At 64.6% G+C, this 21,802-nt stretch overlaps 1 protein-coding gene across 2 annotated transcripts in view; it reads right to left on the bottom strand.

The window, feature by feature from the left end:
• MAF1 (MAF1 negative regulator of RNA polymerase III) overlaps positions 1-21,802 on the bottom strand; it is a 28,550-nt gene that overhangs the window by 6,511 nt on the left and 237 nt on the right. The window contains exons 1-2 of one of the 2 annotated variants that reach the window (XM_075916603.2): positions 19,615-19,810; positions 11,308-11,439 (exon numbers count right to left, since the gene is read on the bottom strand). In XM_075916603.2, coding sequence (XP_075772718.1) covers positions 11,308-11,390 — 83 coding nt within the window. In that variant the 5' untranslated portion in view covers positions 11,391-11,439; positions 19,615-19,810. Of the gene's footprint in view, positions 1-11,307; positions 11,440-19,614; positions 19,811-21,802 lie in introns of those variants that run through there. The other variant, XM_075916604.2, reaches the window with a different exon arrangement.

Below are 21,802 nucleotides of genomic sequence, written 5' to 3'. Positions count from 1 at the left end.
ACCAGAAAACACGGGCTCTGCTTCTCACCGCGGAAAGGCGGGTAACGAACGCACCAGTGAGCTCCGTGCAGCTTGTGCGAGGTGACCAGGAACCCCGGGCTCTGCTTCTCACCGCGGAAAGGCGGGTAATGAACGCACCAGTGAGCTCCGTGCAGCTTGTGCGAGGTGACCAGGAACCCCGGGCTCTGCTTCTCACCGCGGAAAGGCGGGTAATGAACGCACCAGTGAGCTCCGTGCAGCTTGTGCGAGGTGACCAGGAACCCCGGGCTCTGCTTCTCACCGCGGAAAGGCGGGTAATGAACGCACCAGTGAGCTCCGTGCAGCTTGTGCGAGGTGACCAGGAACCCCGGGCTCTGCTTCTCACCGCGGAAAGGCGGGTAACGAACGCACCAGTGAGCTCCGTGCAGCTTGTGCGAGGTGACCAGGAACCCCGGGCTCTGCTTCTCACCGCGGGAAGGCGGGTAATGAACGCACCAGTGAGCTCCGGGCAGCTTGTGCTCCGGGTTCTAACTGAAATCCAGCTACTTGGAACTGGACAAATCCTTGCCCAAGCGGTGGCCTAACAGCGTGACTGGCCCTAGCGAAGGGGGCACCTGCGGGCCTGGCCACCGGGGCTGGAGTGCGCGGGGCGAGGCTGCGCAGGACCCAGAAACCCGACGGGGAACACGCCCAGGTGCCCCCAGCCCCCCGCCAAGGGCACAGAGGGCTCAGAGCCCAGGGGCAGAAAGCCCCCGGATCTCTGCAGCATCCTGATCACACAGAAAGTTCAGCTGCTGCCAGTGACGGGCTCAGAACGGCCCCTCCCACACACCGTCCCCACTGGGGCAACTAGCCAACACTGCCCCTGGTTCCGGGTGACAGCGACCAGCCAGCCACTGTCACGGGGCGGCTGTGGGTCCCTTTCCCAGGGCCAGCCCAGGGGCGGAAGGATATCCGTGGTGCTGCGCCACACCCTTTGCCTTGGCAGAGAGAGGCCTGAGGGACGCCGGGAGTGCGAGGGGAGCACAGACACAAGGCTGGGAGGCAGAGGAGGGTGCTGGCCTGGCAGGGGCACGGCCACCGGGAGAGTTTGCTCTCGGGCCCTGGCCCAGCGGAGGCCAGAGTACTATGAAAGCGACTCCGAGGGCTGCCTACAGGCCCAGGCGGCTTCCGAGCCCTCAGGAGCAGGGGAGCTGCGTGGAGGCGGATCTGCAGCCCAAGGAATTCGGCTCTTCCCCCCACCCAGCCGTCCTCAGCTCCGAAATCAGCCTCAGGCCAGGACTCCGCTCACCAGCGACACCGACGTAGGGGCACTGCTCAGGGCGGAAGCTTTCGCACCCAGAGCGCGCTAGTGCGGTCGGCTACCCCTGAAACACGGAAGAACCGGACAGGCGACCGCCCATCGGAGGTGGATGAGTGACTGAAGCGCCCGTGCCACGGCTCAGCCGCAGAGCCCTCGCTGCAGACACGCCGCTGACGGGACCCCAACGCTGGCACCTCGCACGGCCCTGGCCCTGTGCCAACACTCCTTCCCCTCTGCCTTTCCATCTTCCAATCACAGCTCACTAGCACTGCAGGGGCCTCGAGTGGCATCCGGTCCAGCCCCCGCCCTCGCCACAGGACCCAGCACCATCTACCACCCTGGAGAGGTGTCTGTCCAACCTGCTCTTGGACGTCTCCAGGGATGGAGACTCCACAGCCTCCCCGGGCAACTTATCCCCGTGCGTAACCACCCTGGCGGGCAGGACGCTTTTCTTTATGGCCAACCTAGACCTCCCTGGCTGCAGCTGAAGCCCAGTGCTGCTTGTCCTATTTCGGAGGTTAGGGAGAACAAGTTTTCTCCCTCCTCTTAGTAACAATCTTTTAGGTACCTGAAAACGGTCATGTCCCCTCTCAGTCCTCTCTCCTCTAGACGGAACACACCCGATTCTTCACTCTTCCCTCCTCGCTCACGTTCTCTAGGCCTTTCATCATGTTTGTTGCTCTTCTGTGGACCTTCTCCAGTTTCTCCACATCTGTCCTGAGACGTGGAGCCCAGAACTGGACACAGCGCTCCAGCTGAGGCCTGACCAGCGCAGAGCGGAAGAATGACTCCTCGTGTCTGGCTCACAACACTCTTAGGGTATGTCTACACTAGCCCCCTAGTTCGAACTAGGCAACCGGAGCTGCAAATGAAGCCCGGGATTTGAATTTCCTGGGCTTCATTTGCATAAAGTCGCCGCCATTTTTAAATGTCCGCTAGTGCGCACTGCGTGAAACGAGGAGTACAGGTAGTTCGGAATAGGAAGCCTAGTCCGAACTACCTAGTCTGTGCCGCGTGTAGCCGGTTGCCTACATTACCACCCTAGTTCGAACTAGGGGGCTAGTGTAGACAGACCCTTACTAATGCCACCCAGAATGACATTTGCTTTTTTTTTTTGGCAAGTGTCCCACTGTTGACTCATTGAGCTTGTGATCCACTCTGACCCCAGGTCCCTTTGTGCAGGATCCTTCCTGGAGTCGCTTCCCGTTGTGTGTGTGAAAGGGGCTGTTCCTCCCCCAGTGGAGCACTTTGCATTTGTCCGTTCTGCGCCGACAGCCAATCGGTTTCACTTTCAATTCTTGTCACTCCCTGGCTGCACTGTCTGGGCTCAAGGGGAGCAGGGAGACGCACGTCCAATGCCATCTGTTTCTGGACACACGTCCACGGGCCCTCTGGCCATCCTGGGCAGACCCCTCCTGGCTGCCCTGTGACGAGCTGCACGCGCTGCCAGCGGTCACTAGCGCAGGAGCCGGGAGACAAGGCTCGAGTAGCTGCCGCCTCCAGCCCGAAGTCACAGCCAGGCACTGGCAGGGCTCCCTGGCACTGAGCGTGTGAGGGGAAGTGTGCTGCTGGGCCTGCAGGCCGGGCATGAGCCTCAGCGGGGCCACGAGAGGTTTTCAGGCACCTAAAAGGGTGTCAGGGAGGAGGAAGAAATCTTGTTCCCCTTGGCCTCTGAGGACAGGACAAGCAGCTCTGGGCTTAGACTGCAGCCAGGGAGGTTAAGGCGGGACATTAGCAAGAGCGTCCTGCCTGTCGGGGGGTTACATTGCCTGGGGAGGCTGTGGAGTCTCCATCCCCGGAGAGCAGTTTGGACACACACCTGTCAGGGATGGGCTAGCCGGGAGCAGGGGGCCGGACTCGATGCCTCTGGAGGTCCCTCCCAGCTCTGGGTTTCTGCATGGTGCAGCAAGATCCAGTTTCATTTCACTGGGGCAGGCTCCAATGCAGACCTGGCCTGAGCCAGGCTGGGCCCTCCCATGCAAGCAGCCCAGCCAGCTGCAGACAGACTGGGAGCAAACCCAGGTAATGGATTTCAGGAAGGCAGATTTTGATAAGCTCAGAGAACTTGTAGGTAAGGTCCCATGGGAAGCAAGACTGAAGGGAAAAACAACTGAGGAGAGTTGGAAGTATTTCAAAGGGACGTTGTTAAGGGCCCAAAAGCAAACAATTCCGCTGTGTAGGAAAGATAGAAAATATGGCAAAAGACCAGCTTGGCTTAACAAGGAGATCTTGCACAATCTCAAAATAAAAAAAGAGTCATATAAAAAATGGAAACTAGGACAAATAACAAAGGATGAATACAGGCAAGCAACACGGGAATGCAGGAGCAAGATTAGAAAGGCAAAGGCACAAAATGAGATCAAACTAGCTACAGGCATAAAGGGAAACAAGAAGACCTTTTATAAATACATTAGAAGCAAGAGGAAGACCAAGGACAGGGTAGGCCCACTGCTTAGTGAGGAGGGAGAAGCAGTAACAGGAAACTTGGAAATGGCGGAGATGCTCAATGACTTCTTTGTTTCGGTCTTCACCGAGAAGTCTGGAGGTGTGCCTAACGTAGTGAATACAAGCAGAGAGAGGGTAAGTTTAGAAGATAGGATACACAAAGAACAAGTTAAAAATCACTTAGGAAAGTTAGATGTCAGCAAGTCACCAGGTCCTGATGAAATGCATCCCAGGATACTCAAGGAGCTGATAGAGGAGGTATCTGAGCCTTTAGCTATGATCTTTGAAAAATCATGGCAGACAGGGGAGATTCCAGAAGACTGGAAAAGGGCAAATATTGTGCCCATCTATAAAAAGGGGAATAAGAACAACCCAGGAAACTATAGACCGGTCAGTTTAACGTCTGTCCCAGGGAAGATAATGGAGCAGGTAATTAAGGAAATCATATGCAAACACTTGGAAGGTAATAAAGTGATAGGGAATAGCCAGCATGGGTTTGTGAAGAACAAGTCATGCCAAACTAATCTGATAGCTTTCTTTGATAAGATAACGAGCCTTGTGGATAAGGGAGAAGCGGTGGATGTCATATACCTAGACTTTAGTAAGGCATTTGATACGGTCTCGCATGATATTCTTATTGATAAACTAGGCAAATATAACTTAGATAGGGCCACGATAAGGTGGGTGCATAATTGGCTGGATAACCGTAGTCAGAGAGTGGTTATTAACGGTTCTAAATCCTGCTGGAAAGGGATAACAAGTGGAGTTCCTCAAGGGTCTGTTTTGGGACCCATACTGTTCAATATCTTCATCAATGATGTAGATATTGGGATAGAGAGTACGCTTATTAAGTTTGCAGATGATACCAAACTGGGTGGGGTTGCGACTTCTTTGGAGGATAGGGACATAATTCAGAATGACCTTAGCAAGTTAGAGAAATGGTCGGAGGTAAACAGGATGAGGTTTAATAGAGAGAAATGCAAAGTGCTCCACTTAGGAAGGAACAATCAGTTCCATACATACAAGATGGGAAGCGACTGTCTAGGAAGGAGCATGGCAGAAAGGGATCTAGGGGTCATAGTGGACCACAAGTTGAATATGAGTCAACAGTGTGATGCTGTTGCAAAAAAAGCAAATATGATTCTAGGTTGTATTAACAGGTGTGTTGTAAGCAAAACTCGTGAAGTCATTCTGCCGCTCTACTCTGCACTAGTTAGGCCTCAGCTGGAGTACTGTGTCCAGTTCTGGGCGCCACATTTCAAGAAAGATGTGGAGAAATTGGAAAGGGTACAGAGAAGAGCGACAAGAATGATTAAAGGTTTAGAGAACATGACCTATGAAGCCAGGCTTCATGAACTGGGCTTGTTTAGTTTGGAAAAAAGAAGATTAAGGGGGGACATGATAGCGGCTTTCAAATATCTAAAAGGGTGTCACAAGGAGGAAGGAGAAAATTTGTTCCTCTTGGTTTCTGAGGACAGGACAAGGAGTAATGGGCTTAAAGTGCAGCAGGGGAGGTTTAGATTGGACATTAGGAAAAAATTCCTAACTGTCAGGGTGGTCAAATATTGGAATAAATTGCCAAGGGAGGTGGTGGAATCTCCCTCTCTGGAGATATTTAAGAACAGGTTAGATAGACATCTGTCAGGGATGGTGTAGACGGAGCTTGATCCTGCCTTGAGGGCAGGGGGCTGGACTCGATGACCTCTCGAGGTCCCTTCCAGTCCTATGATTCTATGATTCTATGAAACCCACCCTGCTGGGCACCGCCAGCCGGCCCCACGGCCACTCGGAGCGCAACTCCCAAACATCACGTTCAGGCCAGCCCCAGGTCTGGAACCCCGATCGGGAGAGCTCCCCACATCTCCCCAGCAGCACTGCAGGGGCTGAGCTGGCGTCCTTGACCCAAGCCCTCTGCCCAAACCAGCACCAGGCTGGCCAGGGGCATGGCACTGCCAGATGCCTGCTCGCTGGGGGAGGGCAGCCGCCGAGCCCCGTTGGCCGGGCAGGGGAAGCCCTTATAGCGCTGCGCTCCAGTGGCTGTAAAGCCCGACCCAGCTGACGGCAGCCGAGCTGCCTGCTAGCCTAGGTGCCCATGCTGCAGCAAAGATGAGCCCCCCCCCACTCGCATCACACTCCAGGGCTGGGCCAGCTCCCCCTCTGCCACATGGAAGCCACTAGCTGACGGGCGGCCGGCTCTTCCCGGCACAGAGCGGCCAGGCTGAGGCTCTGCTCACTAGAATGGTTCAAAGGGAGGCCGGTGCAGGACCGTGGCAGCAGGAGAGCCAGAGCCAGGGAGCCCACGAGGCCTGAGCTCCACCGAAACCCCACACTCGCCTCTGCCGCACAAGGAGCTGGCCTGGCACCTCTGCCCCACCCGACACAGGGCTCAGAAAGGAGCCACCGGGGCTCAGGCTGCCTCTGCGCATTCAAGGGCCAGCGAGGGGCCAGCCGAGTGGCTGGGGAGAGCCATCGCTCCAGTCTGCCTCCTGCCCACCCGCCCGGAGAGCCATCGCTCCAGTCTGCCTCCTGCCCACCCGCCCGGAGAGCCATCCCTCCGGTCTGCCTCCTGCCCACCCGCCCGGAGAGCCATCCCTCCGGTCTGCCTCCTGCCCACCCGCCCGGAGAGCCATCGCTCCGGTCTGCCTCCTGCCCACCCGCCCGGAGAGCCATCCCTCCGGTCTGCCTCCTGCCCACCCGCCCGGAGAGCCATCCCTCCGGTCCGCCTCCTGCCCACCCGCCCGGAGAGCCATCCCTCCGGTCTGCCTCCTGCCCACCCGCCCGGAGAGCCATCCCTCCGGTCCGCCTCCTGCCCACGCGCCCGGAGAGCCATCGCTCCGGTCTGCCTCCTGCCCACCCGCCCAGAGAGCCATCCCTCCGGTCCGCCTCCTGCCCACGCGCCCGGAGAGCCATCCCTCCGGTCCGCCTCCTGCCCACCCGCCCGGAGAGCCATCGCTCCGGTCTGCCTCCTGCCCACCCGCCCGGAGAGCCATCCCTCCGGTCTGCCTCCTGCCCACCCGCCCGGAGAGCCATCGCTCCGGTCTGCCTCCTGCCCACCCGCCCGGAGAGCCATCGCTCCGGTCTGCCTCCTGCCCACCCGCCCAGAGAGCCATCCCTCCGGTCTGCCTCCTGCCCACGCGCCCGGAGAGCCATCGCTCCGGTCTGCCTCCTGCCCACCCGCCCAGAGAGCCATCCCTCCGGTCTGCCTCCTGCCCACGCGCCCGGAGAGCCATCCCTCCGGTCTGCCTCCTGCCCACCCGCCCGGAGAGCCATCCCTCCGGTCTGCCTCCTGCCCACCCGCCCGGAGAGCCATCCCTCCGGTCCGCCTCCTGCCCACCCGCCCAGAGAGCCATCCCTCCGGTCCGCCTCCTGCCCACATGCCCGGAGAGCCATCGCTCCGGTCCGCCTCCTGCCCACGCGCCCTGAGAGCCATCCCTCCGGTCCGCCTCCTGCCCACCCGCCCGGAGAGCCATCCCTCCGGTCCGCCTCCTGCCCACCCGCCCGGAGAGCCATCCCTCCGGTCCGCCTCCTGCCCACCCGCCCGGAGAGCCATCGCTCCGGTCCGCCTCCTGCCCACCCGCCCGGAGAGCCATCGCTCCGGTCCGCCTCCTGCCCACCCGCCCGGAGAGCCATCGCTCCGGTCCGCCTCCTGCCCACCCGCCCGGAGAGCCATCCCTCCGGTCCGCCTCCTGCCCACGCGCCCGGAGAGCCATCCCTCCGGTCCGCCTCCTGCCCACCCGCCCGGAGAGCCATCGCTCCGGTCCGCCTCCTGCCCACGCGCCCGGAGAGCCATCGCTCCGGTCCGCCTCCTGCCCACGCGCCCGGAGAGCCATCCCTCCGGTCCGCCTCCTGCCCACCCGCCCGGAGAGCCATCCCTCCGGTCCGCCTCCTGCCCACGCGCCCGGAGAGCCATCCCTCCGGTCCGCCTCCTGCCCACGCGCCCGGAGAGCCATCCCTCCGGTCCGCCTCCTGCCCACGCGCCCGGAGAGCCATCCCTCCGGTCCGCCTCCTGCCCACCCGCCCGGAGAGCCATCGCTCCGGTCCGCCTCCTGCCCACCCGCCCGGAGAGCCATCGCTCCGGTCCGCCTCCTGCCCACCCGCCCGGAGAGCCATCGCTCCGGTCCGCCTCCTGCCCACCCGCCCGGAGAGCCATCGCTCCGGTCCGCCTCCTGCCCACCCGCCCGGAGAGCCATCGCTCCGGTCCGCCTCCTGCCCACCCGCCCGGAGAGCCATCGCTCCGGTCCGCCTCCTGCCCACCCGCCCGGAGAGCCATCGCTCCGGTCCGCCTCCTGCCCACCCGCCCGGAGAGCCATCCCTCCGGTCCGCCTCCTGCCCACCCGCCCGGAGAGCCATCCCTCCGGTCCGCCTCCTGCCCACCCGCCCGGAGAGCCATCCCTCCGGTCCGCCTCCTGCCCACCCGCCCGGAGAGCCATCCCTCCGGTCCGCCTCCTGCCCACCCGCCCGGAGAGCCATCCCTCCGGTCCGCCTCCTGCCCACCCGCCCGGAGAGCCATCCCTCCGGTCCGCCTCCTGCCCACCCGCCCGGAGAGCCATCCCTCCGGTCCGCCTCCTGCCCACCCGCCCGGAGAGCCATCCCTCCGGTCCGCCTCCTGCCCACCCGCCCGGAGAGCCATCCCTCCGGTCCGCCTCCTGCCCACGCGCCCGGAGAGCCATCCCTCCGGTCCGCCTCCTGCCCACCCGCCCGGAGAGCCATCCCTCCGGTCCGCCTCCTGCCCACCCGCCCGGAGAGCCATCCCTCCGGTCCGCCTCCTGCCCACCCGCCCGGAGAGCCATCCCTCCGGTCCGCCTCCTGCCCACCCGCCCGGAGAGCCATCCCTCCGGTCCGCCTCCTGCCCACCCGCCCGGAGAGCCATCCCTCCGGTCCGCCTCCTGCCCACCCGCCCGGAGAGCCATCGCTCCGGTCCGCCTCCTGCCCACCCGCCCGGAGAGCCATCGCTCCGGTCCGCCTCCTGCCCACCCGCCCGGAGAGCCATCGCTCCGGTCCGCCTCCTGCCCACGCGCCCGGAGAGCCATCCCTCCGGTCCGCCTCCTGCCCACCCGCCCGGAGAGCCATCCCTCCGGTCCGCCTCCTGCCCACCCGCCCGGAGAGCCATCCCTCCGGTCCGCCTCCTGCCCACCCGCCCGGAGAGCCATCCCTCCGGTCCGCCTCCTGCCCACCCGCCCGGAGAGCCATCCCTCCGGTCCGCCTCCTGCCCACCCGCCCGGAGAGCCATCCCTCCGGTCCGCCTCCTGCCCACCCGCCCGGAGAGCCATCCCTCCGGTCCGCCTCCTGCCCACCCGCCCGGAGAGCCATCCCTCCGGTCCGCCTCCTGCCCACCCGCCCGGAGAGCCATCCCTCCGGTCCGCCTCCTGCCCACGCGCCCGGAGAGCCATCCCTCCGGTCCGCCTCCTGCCCACGCGCCCGGAGAGCCATCCCTCCGGTCCGCCTCCTGCCCACCCGCCCGGAGAGCCATCCCTCCGGTCCGCCTCCTGCCCACCCGCCCGGAGAGCCATCCCTCCGGTCCGCCTCCTGCCCGGAGAGCCATCCCTCCGGTCCGCCTCCTGCCCACCCGCCCGGAGAGCCATCCCTCCGGTCCGCCTCCTGCCCACCCGCCCGGAGAGCCATCCCTCCGGTCCGCCTCCTGCCCACCCGCCCGGAGAGCCATCCCTCCGGTCCGCCTCCTGCCCACCCGCCCGGAGAGCCATCCCTCCGGTCCGCCTCCTGCCCACCCGCCCGGAGAGCCATCCCTCCGGTCCGCCTCCTGCCCACGCGCCCGGAGAGCCATCCCTCCGGTCCGCCTCCTGCCCACGCGCCCGGAGAGCCATCCCTCCGGTCCGCCTCCTGCCCACCCGCCCGGAGAGCCATCCCTCCGGTCCGCCTCCTGCCCACCCGCCCGGAGAGCCATCCCTCCGGTCCGCCTCCTGCCCGGAGAGCCATCCCTCCGGTCCGCCTCCTGCCCACCCGCCCGGAGAGCCATCCCTCCGGTCCGCCTCCTGCCCACCCGCCCGGAGAGCCATCCCTCCGGTCCGCCTCCTGCCCACCCGCCCGGAGAGCCATCCCTCCGGTCCGCCTCCTGCCCACCCGCCCGGAGAGCCATCGCTCCGGTCCGCCTCCTGCCCACCCGCCCGGAGAGCCATCCCTCCGGTCCGCCTCCTGCCCACCCGCCCGGAGAGCCATCCCTCCGGTCCGCCTCCTGCCCACCCGCCCGGAGAGCCATCCCTCCGGTCCGCCTCCTGCCCACCCGCCCGGAGAGCCATCCCTCCGGTCCGCCTCCTGCCCACCCGCCCGGAGAGCCATCCCTCCGGTCCGCCTCCTGCCCACCCGCCCGGAGAGCCATCCCTCCGGTCCGCCTCCTGCCCACCCGCCCGGAGAGCCATCGCTCCGGTCCGCCTCCTGCCCACCCGCCCGGAGAGCCATCGCTCCGGTCCGCCTCCTGCCCACCCGCCCGGAGAGCCATCCCTCCGGTCCGCCTCCTGCCCACCCGCCCGGAGAGCCATCCCTCCGGTCCGCCTCCTGCCCACCCGCCCGGAGAGCCATCCCTCCGGTCCGCCTCCTGCCCACCCGCCCGGAGAGCCATCCCTCCGGTCTGCCTCCTGCCCACCCGCCCGGAGAGCCATCCCTCCGGTCCGCCTCCTGCCCACGCGCCCGGAGAGCCATCCCTCCGGTCCGCCTCCTGCCCACCCGCCCGGAGAGCCATCCCTCCGGTCTGCCTCCTGCCCACGCGCCCGGAGAGCCATCCCTCCAGTCTGCCTCCTGCCCACCCGCCCGGAGAGCCATCCCTCCGGTCTGCCTCCTGCCCACCCGCCCGGAGAGCCATCCCTCCGGTCTGCCTCCTGCCCACGCGCCCGGAGAGCCATCCCTCCGGTCTGCCTCCTGCCCACACGCCCGGAGAGCCATCCCTCCGGTCTGCCTCCGGCCCACCCGCCCGGAGAGCCATCCCTCCGGTCCGCCTCCTGCCCACCCGCCCGGAGAGCCATCGCTCCGGTCTGCCTCCTGCCCACACGCCTGGAGAGCCAGAGCGAGGGCAGCCCTGCCCCACGTCCCTCTGCCCTTTGGCAGGAGCAGGACCTCCAAGGCAAACAGTGGCACCGAGGCGGGCAGAGGGCTAAGGACGGGCACCAGCCGCAGGCCGGGGAGCACAGCGGCAGCCTTTGCGTCCCAAATCCACTGTCCCCTTTGCTGCGTCGTGTGGAAGGGGGGGCCGGCGGGACTCAGGCCCCTTCCCATCCCACTCGCCCGCGAGCCGCTCAGAGCAGCAGTTCCGCTAAGTGGGGCAGCCGGCTGGAGTGGAGGCAGCGAACCCAGGTGACTGCACGGAGGCTGGGAGCAGAAAGCTGAGCTGCGTGCCCGAGACCCCCACGGCAGGCGGAGCGTCACAGACAGCTGGGCAGAGGCCGAGAGCAAAGACCGTAAGGTTCCTTCCACCCCAGGGACACAGTCACCTGACAGCACCGTTCAACGCTCTCTTAGCTTTACGCCTTCTCCGGGGAGGCAGCTCCCCAGCTCTCCCTGCGCCACGGGAAGGGCGGGCGAAGAGGCGGCGCCTCTGGGGAAGCCCGGAAGCAACCTTCGACAGTACTCACCTGCCAATGATGTGAGCGTCTCCCGTCTCCACGGTCAGCTGAGAGTTTATTGCTTCAAACCTTGAGTTCTCCAAGAGCTTCATCGTCCCAGCTTGGCTGCAGGGCGGCTCAGTGCAACGGCTGTGGCAATGCCTGGCACAGAGACACGGACACGTCAGCCGTCCGTCCTGCGGGAGGCACAGCGACACTGCCGGCCAGGCAAGAAGGGCTGGACCTGGGCAGCATAAACCAGCACCAAGAGGGAGAGAGGTCGGGGCAGGCGCCCTGCTGCGGAGAGCACAAGAACAGCTCTCCTGTGCCTAGCAGGGAGCCTGCATCCCATGCCAAGTGCGCGATGCTTCTCTCGGGCCAGCTGGCCTGCAGCTCTCCACCCCCACCCCCGGCACAATCCCATTCCGCTCCCTAGCAAAGCCCCCGCCGCTCCCACTCCACAAGGGAGGCCAGACACCCCCGTCTCTCGGCCCCATACCCATCGGGGCGTCACTGCTTCCAGCCAGCCAACGCCCGCTGAACAGAGCCCGCTGAATCCGCGCATTGGACAGCGGTGGCCATTCCTGGGGACACAGGGGTGGACACAAGATGTAGCCTCCAGGCCGGGCTCTTTCCTCCACGCTACCTCTGCCCCCTCAGCAAGGGGGCCTGTTCCCCTCAACCCACCATGTTAACCAGCCAGACTGCTCCTGGAGGTGGCAGGGCAGCCCCAGTGACTGCTCCCTCCATGGTCACTATGGGCGCGCGGGGCCCAGAGCCGGGGTCACAGAGGGGACCCCAGCGAGGCTCCATGGGACGCGCACAGATGGTCAGACACAGCCCTGCGGGTACCGAGGGGGAGCCCCGGCTCCAGAGCGCCACGCCCACCGGCCGACTGCGCAACCCTCCACTGTAGCAGGAGAGGCTGGAAAGAGGCAGGGCCCAGAGGAAGCCTGTCGGGAGGCGCTGCAGGCCACTGCCACTGCCCTAGCCGCAGGGAGCCAGGCCACCGCCACTGCCCTAGCCGCAGGGAGCCAGGCCACCGCCACTGCCCTAGCCGCAGGGAGCCAGGCCACCGCCACTGCCCTAGCCGCAGGGAGCCAGGCCACCGCCACTGCCCTAGCCGCAGGGAGCCAGGCCACCGCCACTGCCCTAGCCGCAGGGAGCCAGGCCACCGCCACTGCCCTAGCCGCAGGGAGCCAGGCCACCGCCACTGCCCTAGCCGCAGGGAGCCAGGCCACCGCCACTGCCCTAGCCGCAGGGAGCCAGGCCACCGCCACTGCCCTAGCCGCAGGGAGCCAGGCCACCGCCACTGCCCTAGCCGCAGGGAGCCAGGCCACCGCCACTGCCCTAGCCGCAGGGAGCCAGGCCACCGCCACTGCCCTAGCCGCAGGGAGCCAGGCCACCGCCACTGCCCTAGCCGCAGGGAGCCAGGCCACCGCCACTGCCCTAGCCGCAGGGAGCCAGGCCACCGCCACTGCCCTAGCCGCAGGGAGCCAGGCCACCGCCACTGCCCTAGCCGCAGGGAGCCAGGCCACCGCCACTGCCCTAGCCGCAGGGAGCCAGGCCACCGCCACTGCCCTAGCCGCAGGGAGCCAGGCCACCGCCACTGCCCTAGCCGCAGGGAGCCAGGCCACCGCCACTGCCCTAGCCGCAGGGAGCCAGGCCACCGCCACTGCCCTAGCCGCAGGGAGCCAGGCCACCGCCACTGCCCTAGCCGCAGGGAGCCAGGCCACCGCCACTGCCCTAGCCGCAGGGAGCCAGTCGGGTTTCACGCAGGGGAGGGAGAGGCAAACGTCCTGACTTGCAGCCAGCTGCCCACAGGCCAGCGCGGGCTCCGGGAACAGGAGTGAGCAGCAGACACGTGCCAGGCAGGGAACCCGCCCGCCCAGCAAGGTCAAAGGGAGGGCAAGCAGGCAGCACCCACGTGTCCCATGCAGCCCCGAGCCGGCTCCCCTAGGCAGCCCCAGGAAGCCCTGCAGGAACAGCCCGTCTCCGCCCAGCTCCGCAGAGGCCACGGGGCAGCACAGACACGGCAAGACGCTCCCCGCCCAGTGGCCTCCCAGGCAGGGATGGGGAGCTCTCGCCGCACCTGGGACGGCCAAGCCAGGGCAGAGGAAAAGTCCTCGGGAACCCCAATTCTTCCCCTGCAGCCTCACAAGGGCAGGCACTTCCCACCCGTGCTCCGGCGGCGGAACCCTGCACTTCCTGGCCGTACCCACCCCAGACCCTCCCTCGGTGCCAGTGGCGCTCAGGCCGGGAGAGAAAGGCAGGAGGCCTGAGCCGGGAAGACAGACTCCCAGGTGGAGAGGAAGCTGCTAACCGAGCAGGCGGCACCAGAGGCCTAGTGCCTGCAAGCGCGCACACACACACACACACGCACGCACGCAGCCCGGTCTGGGCCCGCTGGGGTTCGCCATCCCCTCTCGCGGGCGGGGCCGCTGAGCGCACAGACAGACCAAGGCCTGTGCTGCATCATGCTGCGGACCACAGGCTCTCGTGACGCCTGATCTGGGACAGACTGTGAGCCTGGCTACTGCAGGGTGGGGAGGCAGCGTCAGCAGGGACAAGCGCACACACCCCTCACTGGGGCAGCTGCTTCTGCAGGGATCAACGCCAGCAAACCGTGGGAACGTCACAGGCGAGGGGCCGCAGCCTCCGCGAACGTTGCTCCACCAGTGCGCAGGCCTCAGGCACGGGCAGACGACAGGATGTCGGGGAGATGAACCGCCGGGCTGACTCACTGTGGCCGGGTTAGCTTTCTGGCCACAGCATCACACCGGAAGTTCATCTTCAGACTGACAAAGATTTGGGGGTCCTGGTGGACAGTCACTGCTCCCAGGAGAGAGCCCCCCGCCCCGGCAGGCACGGCTGTTCGAGATTCCTATTTCGCCTATGGCAACACAGACTGTGCTTGCATCCAGCTGCCAAGCGGCCCGGACTGTTCTGTGCCAGTGGCCTGGCCTCTTGGCGACGTACCTCTCGGCCCACGGGGGACCCTCTGGGCATTTAGCAGTGATGGTTTCATGGCTTCTTCCAGGGGAACTGACAAAACCGTTAAACAGCCTGGGGCCAAGAACTGGGACCACACCTGCAGCCTGGCAAGCCCGGTCAGTCTCAGAAGATCACACTCAGCCAGGCCCTGGCTTGCCGGGAGCCTTGTGAATTTTCTAGCACTCCGAGCTTTCCCACCAGAAGGCCGGGAGGTGCCAAGTCAAACACCTCACCGAGATCAACGTGTCTCCATCAGCCAAACGGGTCACCTCATCGAAACAGGAGAGCGAGCGAGACTGGTGTCTATGAGCATTAATTACAGCACGCGCCTGTAGCTGGCTGTCAATCAAGTCTCACACTGGCTGCTCCAGTCTCTCGGCCAAGCTCGACCTCACGCTGACAGGTCTATTCTCCTGTTTCCTCTCTCTGAAAGCTGGCCGAGCATCGGCGCCCTTCCCGCACCCTGCTACCGGCACCGTTCTGGGTGCTCGTGCCGAGAAGAGCTGCTTTCAGCTGGGTTAAGCAACATGAGGCTGAAAACTCCCGGACCTGGTGCCCTTGAGCCCTCCCTACACTGACCTTCCTGCCGCCACCCCAACAGGACAAGCGTGGGAAGTCTAGCAAACCCCCCTGCATACAGAGTTTCCATGCAAGAGAAAGTCAGCCCTCCTCCCAACACAGCAGCGGGGGCGGGGTCCCTGGCGGACACACAAACAGCTGCATGGGGGGCTCCAGTCCAGCCCTAGCGGTCCCAGCCTGGCCAGGCCCGCCCCGCCCCGCCGCAGGCAGGGTGCCGCTCCCCCTGCAGGAGGGTCAGTTAGCTGGTTAACCGTAACGTTGCCCAGGTTAGCTGAGCGGGACTACATCCCTCACGCACGCCCCCTCCCCGGCGTCTAGCCGAAAGCGTCTGGTGGGGCTGGTAGGGAAGGGATTCGCTGGCTGAGCTCACCTCAGGAGGCTACCGAGAGAAACCCCAGGTCATGACCGAACTGTGCCTGGCAGGCTTCGCTCCCACAGAGCGCCTGGCTCCCGAGGGCCTCGCAGCAGGGAGTTTTGGGGCCTCGCACGTTGCTGCGGAAGAGAGGGCAAGAGCCTGCCAGAGACCGTTCGCACCTCCTCAGTGGTGGCAGATGCTTGGAAGCAGCAGGCTGTAGAGCTCCCATTTCTCGCCCTGCCCGCAGACTGCGCTCAACTACCCCACGGGCTGGGCTGCACCTGGGCCACTGCGGCGTCACCCTAACCGGAGCGCAGAGGCCCGGTCAGCGTGCGACAGAGCAGTGTGCAGCACTCTGACAGACGATTACAACCCACGCTCCACAGGGCCGTCCCGACAGACTTCTCCCCCTCCCTGGCCTCCAACCACCACTCACCCTCGTCACCAGCAGCAAGCTCCCGCACACCAGGACACCAACTCCACGTGGAAGCGGACCCGGGCAGAACCACCACCGCAAAGCCGCCAGACACGTCCCCACTGCCAGGACACACGACCCCCTCTGAACAGCCCTTTAGAGATCCCCGGGTCGCACACCACCTAGCCCAGTGTGTGTAGACCTCAGCCAGGCCACTAGTGTCCTCTGCCCCCTCAACAACTCTGGGGGTGAAGCCAGGCAACTGCTGGGCTCGCCAAAAAACTTGCACTGGAAATGATCGAAAGACAAAACACCCCCCAGGACCAATGGGCAACCGCTTCACAACACGGTCACTCCATGCCCGACCTCTCGGTCCTCGTCCTCAACAGAAATCAGCCCCCACCTTCCAAAGGCAGCCTGGCAACTTCCACTCCTGCCTGGGCGAGATACAAACAACCCTGGACCGAACAGACCCACTCACTACAGTCACCGGCAATCCAGTGAGCTTCTTTGGGTGTCCTCTGACTGCGACTGTAATAACCCCAACAGCTCTCTCAAAACGCCCCTTCGTTTTCAGTTTAAACCGATTTTTACTGAAAAAATTCTGGGGTTTATAAAAAATGTTATAGGGATGTGAGATAGCAGGTAATCAAATAGTCATGTAGACGCATCAAATTTCAGCGGCTGCACGACTACTGGACAGTCTTGGAGGCGGGGCTGGCAGCCAGTGCACTCCCAGAGAGCCCCCGCCTGATACAGAGGCAGCAGCGTGGGGTGGCAGGTGGAAGCTGGTCCGTGAAGGGAGTCGGTTTAAAAACCAGCTTCCACTTGCTGCCCTGTGGTTCTCCTCTGATCCAGAGGCAGCAACATGAAGTGGTAGCAGCCCCTGTCCATGGGAGCCTGAGCCCAACTGCAGACAGAGGCTGCTGTGCAGAGGGAGGGTGGGCAGCCAGCACCATGGAGCCGGCACATGGAGGAGGGAGGGAGGTGATGGCTTTTAAGCTGTAGGAGGCAGCAAGGGGGGGCATGCGGGTGTGGGGAGCCAGCACACATGGAGAGCCGGCTTTTGCATATCGGCTCCGGCCTGCCTCCATCACCCTCTGCACTGTTGCCTCTAATAGGCAGCAGCACGGTCTGGGGAAGCAGGCGGATCTGGTGCTTGTGGGGAGCTGGCTTATAACTAATACACAGGCAGTGGCGGGTGGTCGACAGGATTAGCAGTTAATTGTGTACTCGTCTGCGCGCTGACATCCCTAAATTATTATCCGTTTCCTTCTCCGATTTCTACCATGTTTTGTATCGTGTGAATATATTAAAAATAACGTGTTTTATTAGGAAAACATGCAATGCATGAGCCAGATGTATTGTGGCAATTCCTTACTCCAGTGGTCCCCCGCGAACCGCTGGCTGCTGGGCCACGGTAGCTCTGAGGGCTGGGAACGGCAACATGTATTTGCATATTCATTATCTGCATAACAAATATGCAAATAAAACAGTCTGGTCCACCCAAAGCTTGTGACTGGGTTTGCCGGTGCACGGTGGAAGAAAGGCTGGGAACCACTGCACTAGTCGACGAGCACACGCAAAGCTGCCTGCGGAAGTGAAGCAACGTAAGCCGCACAAACAGGCACAAGCTCAAGCTCTGAGGAACACGAGAACATGAGAGGGGCCAGACGGGGTCAGACCAACGGTCTATCTAGTCCAGTGACCTGTCTGCCGCCAGCAGCCAATACCAGATGCCCCAGAGGTAATTCCCACACCATCTTCCCCTGTCACCCATCACCACATGCCCACCACATATACATTTCAAGCTGTCAGATAACAGTTTAAAGGTCTGACATATTACAATGGGAAAAAAGAGGAGGGAGTATTTCATAGCGGCAATGCCGTAGGGAGCCTGGCATCAGGCCGCACTGGACGTGCAGTAACATTGGCTGGCTAGCACACCACCCTCCACAGCCCAATGACTTACCCAACCAAACAATGGTACTTAAAAAGGTGCAAATTGTTCTCATCAGCTTCTCTCAACTTGAACAAACTAATTCACTATTTTTTCCTCTTTCCCCTTCCTCCTCTCCCCCCGCCTTCTCTTATGTATTCTTGGATCTGGACTTTTAATACTCCAGTCACCTGAAGAAGTGGCTTGTACTCATGTTTGTTAGTCTTTAAGGTGCTGCTAGACTATTCATTGTTTTTTAAATGTTTCCAGTTCCAGACTAACTCGGCTACCCCTCTGAAGAGTCAGGTTAGCCAACGGTCAGGTGTGACCAGGAAAGGCAGGAAGCAAAGGGTCCACGTGAGGGTTAGAGAATGGGAAAAAGCATAAATATTGGCCCTTTTCTAGCCTTTCCTTTTAGTCCATTCCTATCATTACACAACTGCTCTTGTAGGTTCCCTGATACCCAATGTACTCTTTGGACTTCTTGCTTTTCAGCACAGCTGGTGCCCATAAAAGCAGGGACACCCCCTGTAAGCCATTTCACCCAAAATTGCCAGTTAGCGTGTCCAGAATCAGGAATAGCAGAAGGTGCCTATAACTGCAAGAGAGGAGTCACTTAGTGAGCACAACTTTGGAGACTCCCAGGACAGGAACTCATAGGAACCTAAGAGCTACCGACTTGGTCAAAGCAATGGCCCATACAGACTGGCTGCTGCAAATAGGGGCTGCTTCACTGGGACCCCGCACAGACAGGGGCGAGGAGGGGGGAGGCAGCACCACACAGCGTGTGCTGGGGGAAACCGGCTTCTGGGCAGCAAGGTGGGGGGACGCGAGTAGTCGACACTTGAGAACCCAACGAGCTTATGCTTCCTGGGGAGCGAAAGAGTCGACTCCTGGCTTCTATCCCTAGTTGCTACCCATTTGCCCAGTAGGACACCAGGCTCACCAGCCTGCCAATGCCGAGGGCCGCCTGAGGCCTGGATTCAAACCAGCACGTTAGTCACCTTCCAGTCCCTTGCTAGGAGGCTTCTGTCAGAGACGCGCTCGAGCGAGCAGCTCGGCACTTCCAAAGGGAGCGTCTCAGAGCTCTGGGGGCGCCCACCCGGCCCTGGGGACCGACTCCCCCGGAAGGGAGCGGGCCACGAACCGTGTCCGGCCCCGCCCTGGCGATCTGCTACTGGCGGGGGGCCTGAGCGAGGGGCTGCCCCAGATCCGTGCCGGGGGGGGCGGGGGCTCGGAGCCCCGCCCCTGCAGGGGGGGCTGGGCCTGAGCGAGGGGCTGCCCCAGATCCGTGCCGGGGGGGCGGGGCAGGGGCTCGGAGCCCCGCCCCTGCAGGGGGGGGCTGGGCCTGAGCGAGGGGCTGCCCCAGATCCGTGCTGGGCCGGGGGGGCGGGGGCTCGGAGCCCCGCCCCTGCAGGGGGGGCTGGGCCTGAGCGAGGGGCTGCCCCAGATCCGTGCTGGGCCGGGGGGGCGGGACAGGGGCTCGGAGCCCTGCCCCTGCAGGGGGGGGCTGGGCCTGAGCGAGGGGCTGCCCCAGATCCGTGCCGGGGGGGGGGGGACAGGGGCTCGGAGCCCCGCCCCTGCAGGGGGGGCTGGGCCTGAGCGAGGGGCTGCCCCAGACCCGTGCCGGGGGGGGGGGGGGGGACAGGGGCTCGGAGCCCCGCCCCTGCAGGGGGGGGGGCTGGGCCTGAGCGAGGGGCTGCCCCAGATCCGTGCCGGGGGGGGGGGGCAGGGGCTCGGAGCCCCGCCCCTGCAGGGGGGGGGCTGGGCCTGAGCGAGGGGCTGCCCCAGACCCGTGCCGGGGGGGGGCGGGGCGGGGGCTCGGAGCCCCGCCCCTGCAGGGGGGCTGGGGGGCGTGTCCGGCCCCTCGCGGCAGACAGGGCCCCAGGCTGCACGTGGCCAGGGCCACCTGACTGCCCCCCCGCAAGGGGAGGGGGACAAGAGCCCTCCTGCCCCCAACTCCCGGCATGCACCGCGCGCCCAGGCCCGCAGCCCCCCGCATGCGCCGCGCGCTGCCCGCTGGGAGTTGTAGTCCCCGCGCGCCCGGGCTCGGACCTGCGCGTCTCCCGCGGCGCGGCTCCCTCACGCCCGCGAGCGGCCCAGCGGCCGGGCCACGCTCCAGCAGGGCGCCGTCCGGCTCCTCGCCGCGGCCCGCCGGGCCTCCGGCCGCCTCCGCATGGCCCCGCGCAGCGACCGACTCCCGGGCTGGCGGCCGAGCTGCCTCCGCGCGACAACAACAGCGCGCGGCCCGCCCGCCCCTCGCGCCTATTGGCGGAGACGCCTGCCACGCACCACGCTCCCCGCCCCTCATTGGCTGGAACGGATGCACATCACCCACGGGCCCGCCCACCGACGAACGAGAGCCTGCATCTGATAGGCTGCGGCTTCTCAGGCCCTGGTTGGCTGGCTGGGACAAAGACGGAGCCGCTGTCAGTCAAGTGCGGGGGGGGGGATTTAAAGGGGCCGCAGGGCTCAGGGGGCGAGGCCAGCCCCTGGGTGCAGAGCAGCAGGGCCAGCCAACCCCGGTCCCTGCAGGCCGCCCCTCCCTCCCAGAGCACCTACCGGGCTGCCTCCCGCTCCCGGCCCCGCAGCTCTGCCAGCAGCCAGCTGAGCGCCCCTGCAACAGCTGGCGAGCTGCATCGGCGCCAGGGACCCTTCCAGCCCGGGCATTAGCCTCCTTAGCGCTGGGCCTGCGACCGGCAGGTCCCTCAGTGCCGGTAGGGCCATCTTGGGGTCTTATTTCCACTCCGGCTCAGCGGAAGAAGCGGCTTTTGCCCATGGCACGATATACACGTTGTTAGACTGAGGTGCCACTGGGCTTCTCGCCTGCAACCTGCATTCAGAGCTGGAAGGTCAACTATAGGCACCAAACCTTCTCTGCATCAACACCAAAAAAAGGCCGAGTGCACAACCGAGGCTTGGACGTCGCCTGTGTGGGCCTGACCAAAGCATTCAACACAGCCAGCACAGCTGTGCCCCTCCACAAAGCCTTCCCTCCCATTACACAAAGCACAGGGCACGAGGATATCTGGGGCACCCGATTATTCCAAGTTTGGGGGTGCCCGAGGCAGCTGCATATGAAGCAGCATCAGTCCGGTGGCCAGACCCATCCAAGCTGGCATCCCTTAGGCTGTACCCAGCAGCACCGTCTCTGGGGCATGTTGAGTCCAGGACACTTGCTTGCTCTGCCCTGTCCCACTCACTCTCCACCCGTTCCCCTAAACCCATGTCCCTGCTGCACCCTGCCTCTTCCTGCCCCTGCTCCGCCCCTTCATGCTCCCATCCCACCCCTTTCCCCAGACGCCTGGGGGGCCGTGGCCTCAGAACACTCCACTCCCGACCCCCAGCCGCACGGCTCCACTTCCAGCTGCTGGTGATGGGGGAGGCAGGCCTGATCCCTAACCCGTCGTAACATCGTGTATCCCGCCAGCAAAACTCATCACACGGCAGACAGACACAACCAAAGACCCAGACGGAAGCCGTGCAGATAAACCATAGAGAAGGGGCGAGACAAAGCAATGAGGATTTCAGTAGCCCAGCTACTGAGAAGTGGGGTCCTTGCCAGACAGCCATCGGCCTGAATTTCCTTTAAGTCTCCTAGGCTCTTTCTCTGGAGGCGCCAGAGCGGATAAAACTGGCCCTTCGCAGTCTGGCTTGGAAGTCTTTAAACCTGGGACTGTGTGTGCAGGGAGGTGGAATAGCTCTCCTGGCTCTTGGACGGCACCTTGCCTGATCTGTGTCCAGCTCCCCTCCGGTGCAGACACTGCCCGCCTGGGCTAATGCCCGTCCCCCGCCCGCTGCCCCGCTGCCCTTCCCCCGCCCGCTGCCCCACTGCCCTGTGCCCTTCCCCCGCCCGCTGCCCCGCTGCCCAGTGACCCATGCCCTTCCCCCGCCCGCTGCCCCGCTGCCCTGTGCCCCGTGCCCTTCCCCCGCCCGCTGCCCCGCTGCCCTGTGCCCTTCCCCCGCCCGCTGCCCTACTGCCCCGCTGCCCTTCCCCCGCCCGCTGCCCCACTGCCCTGTGCCCTTCCCCCGCCCGCTGCCCCACTGCCCTGTGCCCTTCCCCCGCCCGCTGCCCCGCTGCCCTGTGCCCTTCCCCCGCCCGCTGCCCCACTGCCCCTCCCCCGCCCGCTGCCCCCCTGCCCTGTGCCCTTCCCCCGCCCGCTGCCCCACTGCCCCTCCCCCGCCCGCTGCCCCCCTGCCCTGTGCCCTTCCCCCGCCCGCTGCCCCGCTGCCCCGTGCCCCT

This window comes from Pelodiscus sinensis, chromosome 2 (assembly GCF_052426305.1).
Source record: "Pelodiscus sinensis isolate ZL-2025 chromosome 2, ASM5242630v1, whole genome shotgun sequence".
Taxonomy (NCBI): Eukaryota; Metazoa; Chordata; order Testudines; family Trionychidae; genus Pelodiscus; species Pelodiscus sinensis.
Note: the sequence above shows the minus strand (reverse complement) of the source record. Positions and strands in the feature narration are given on the sequence as shown.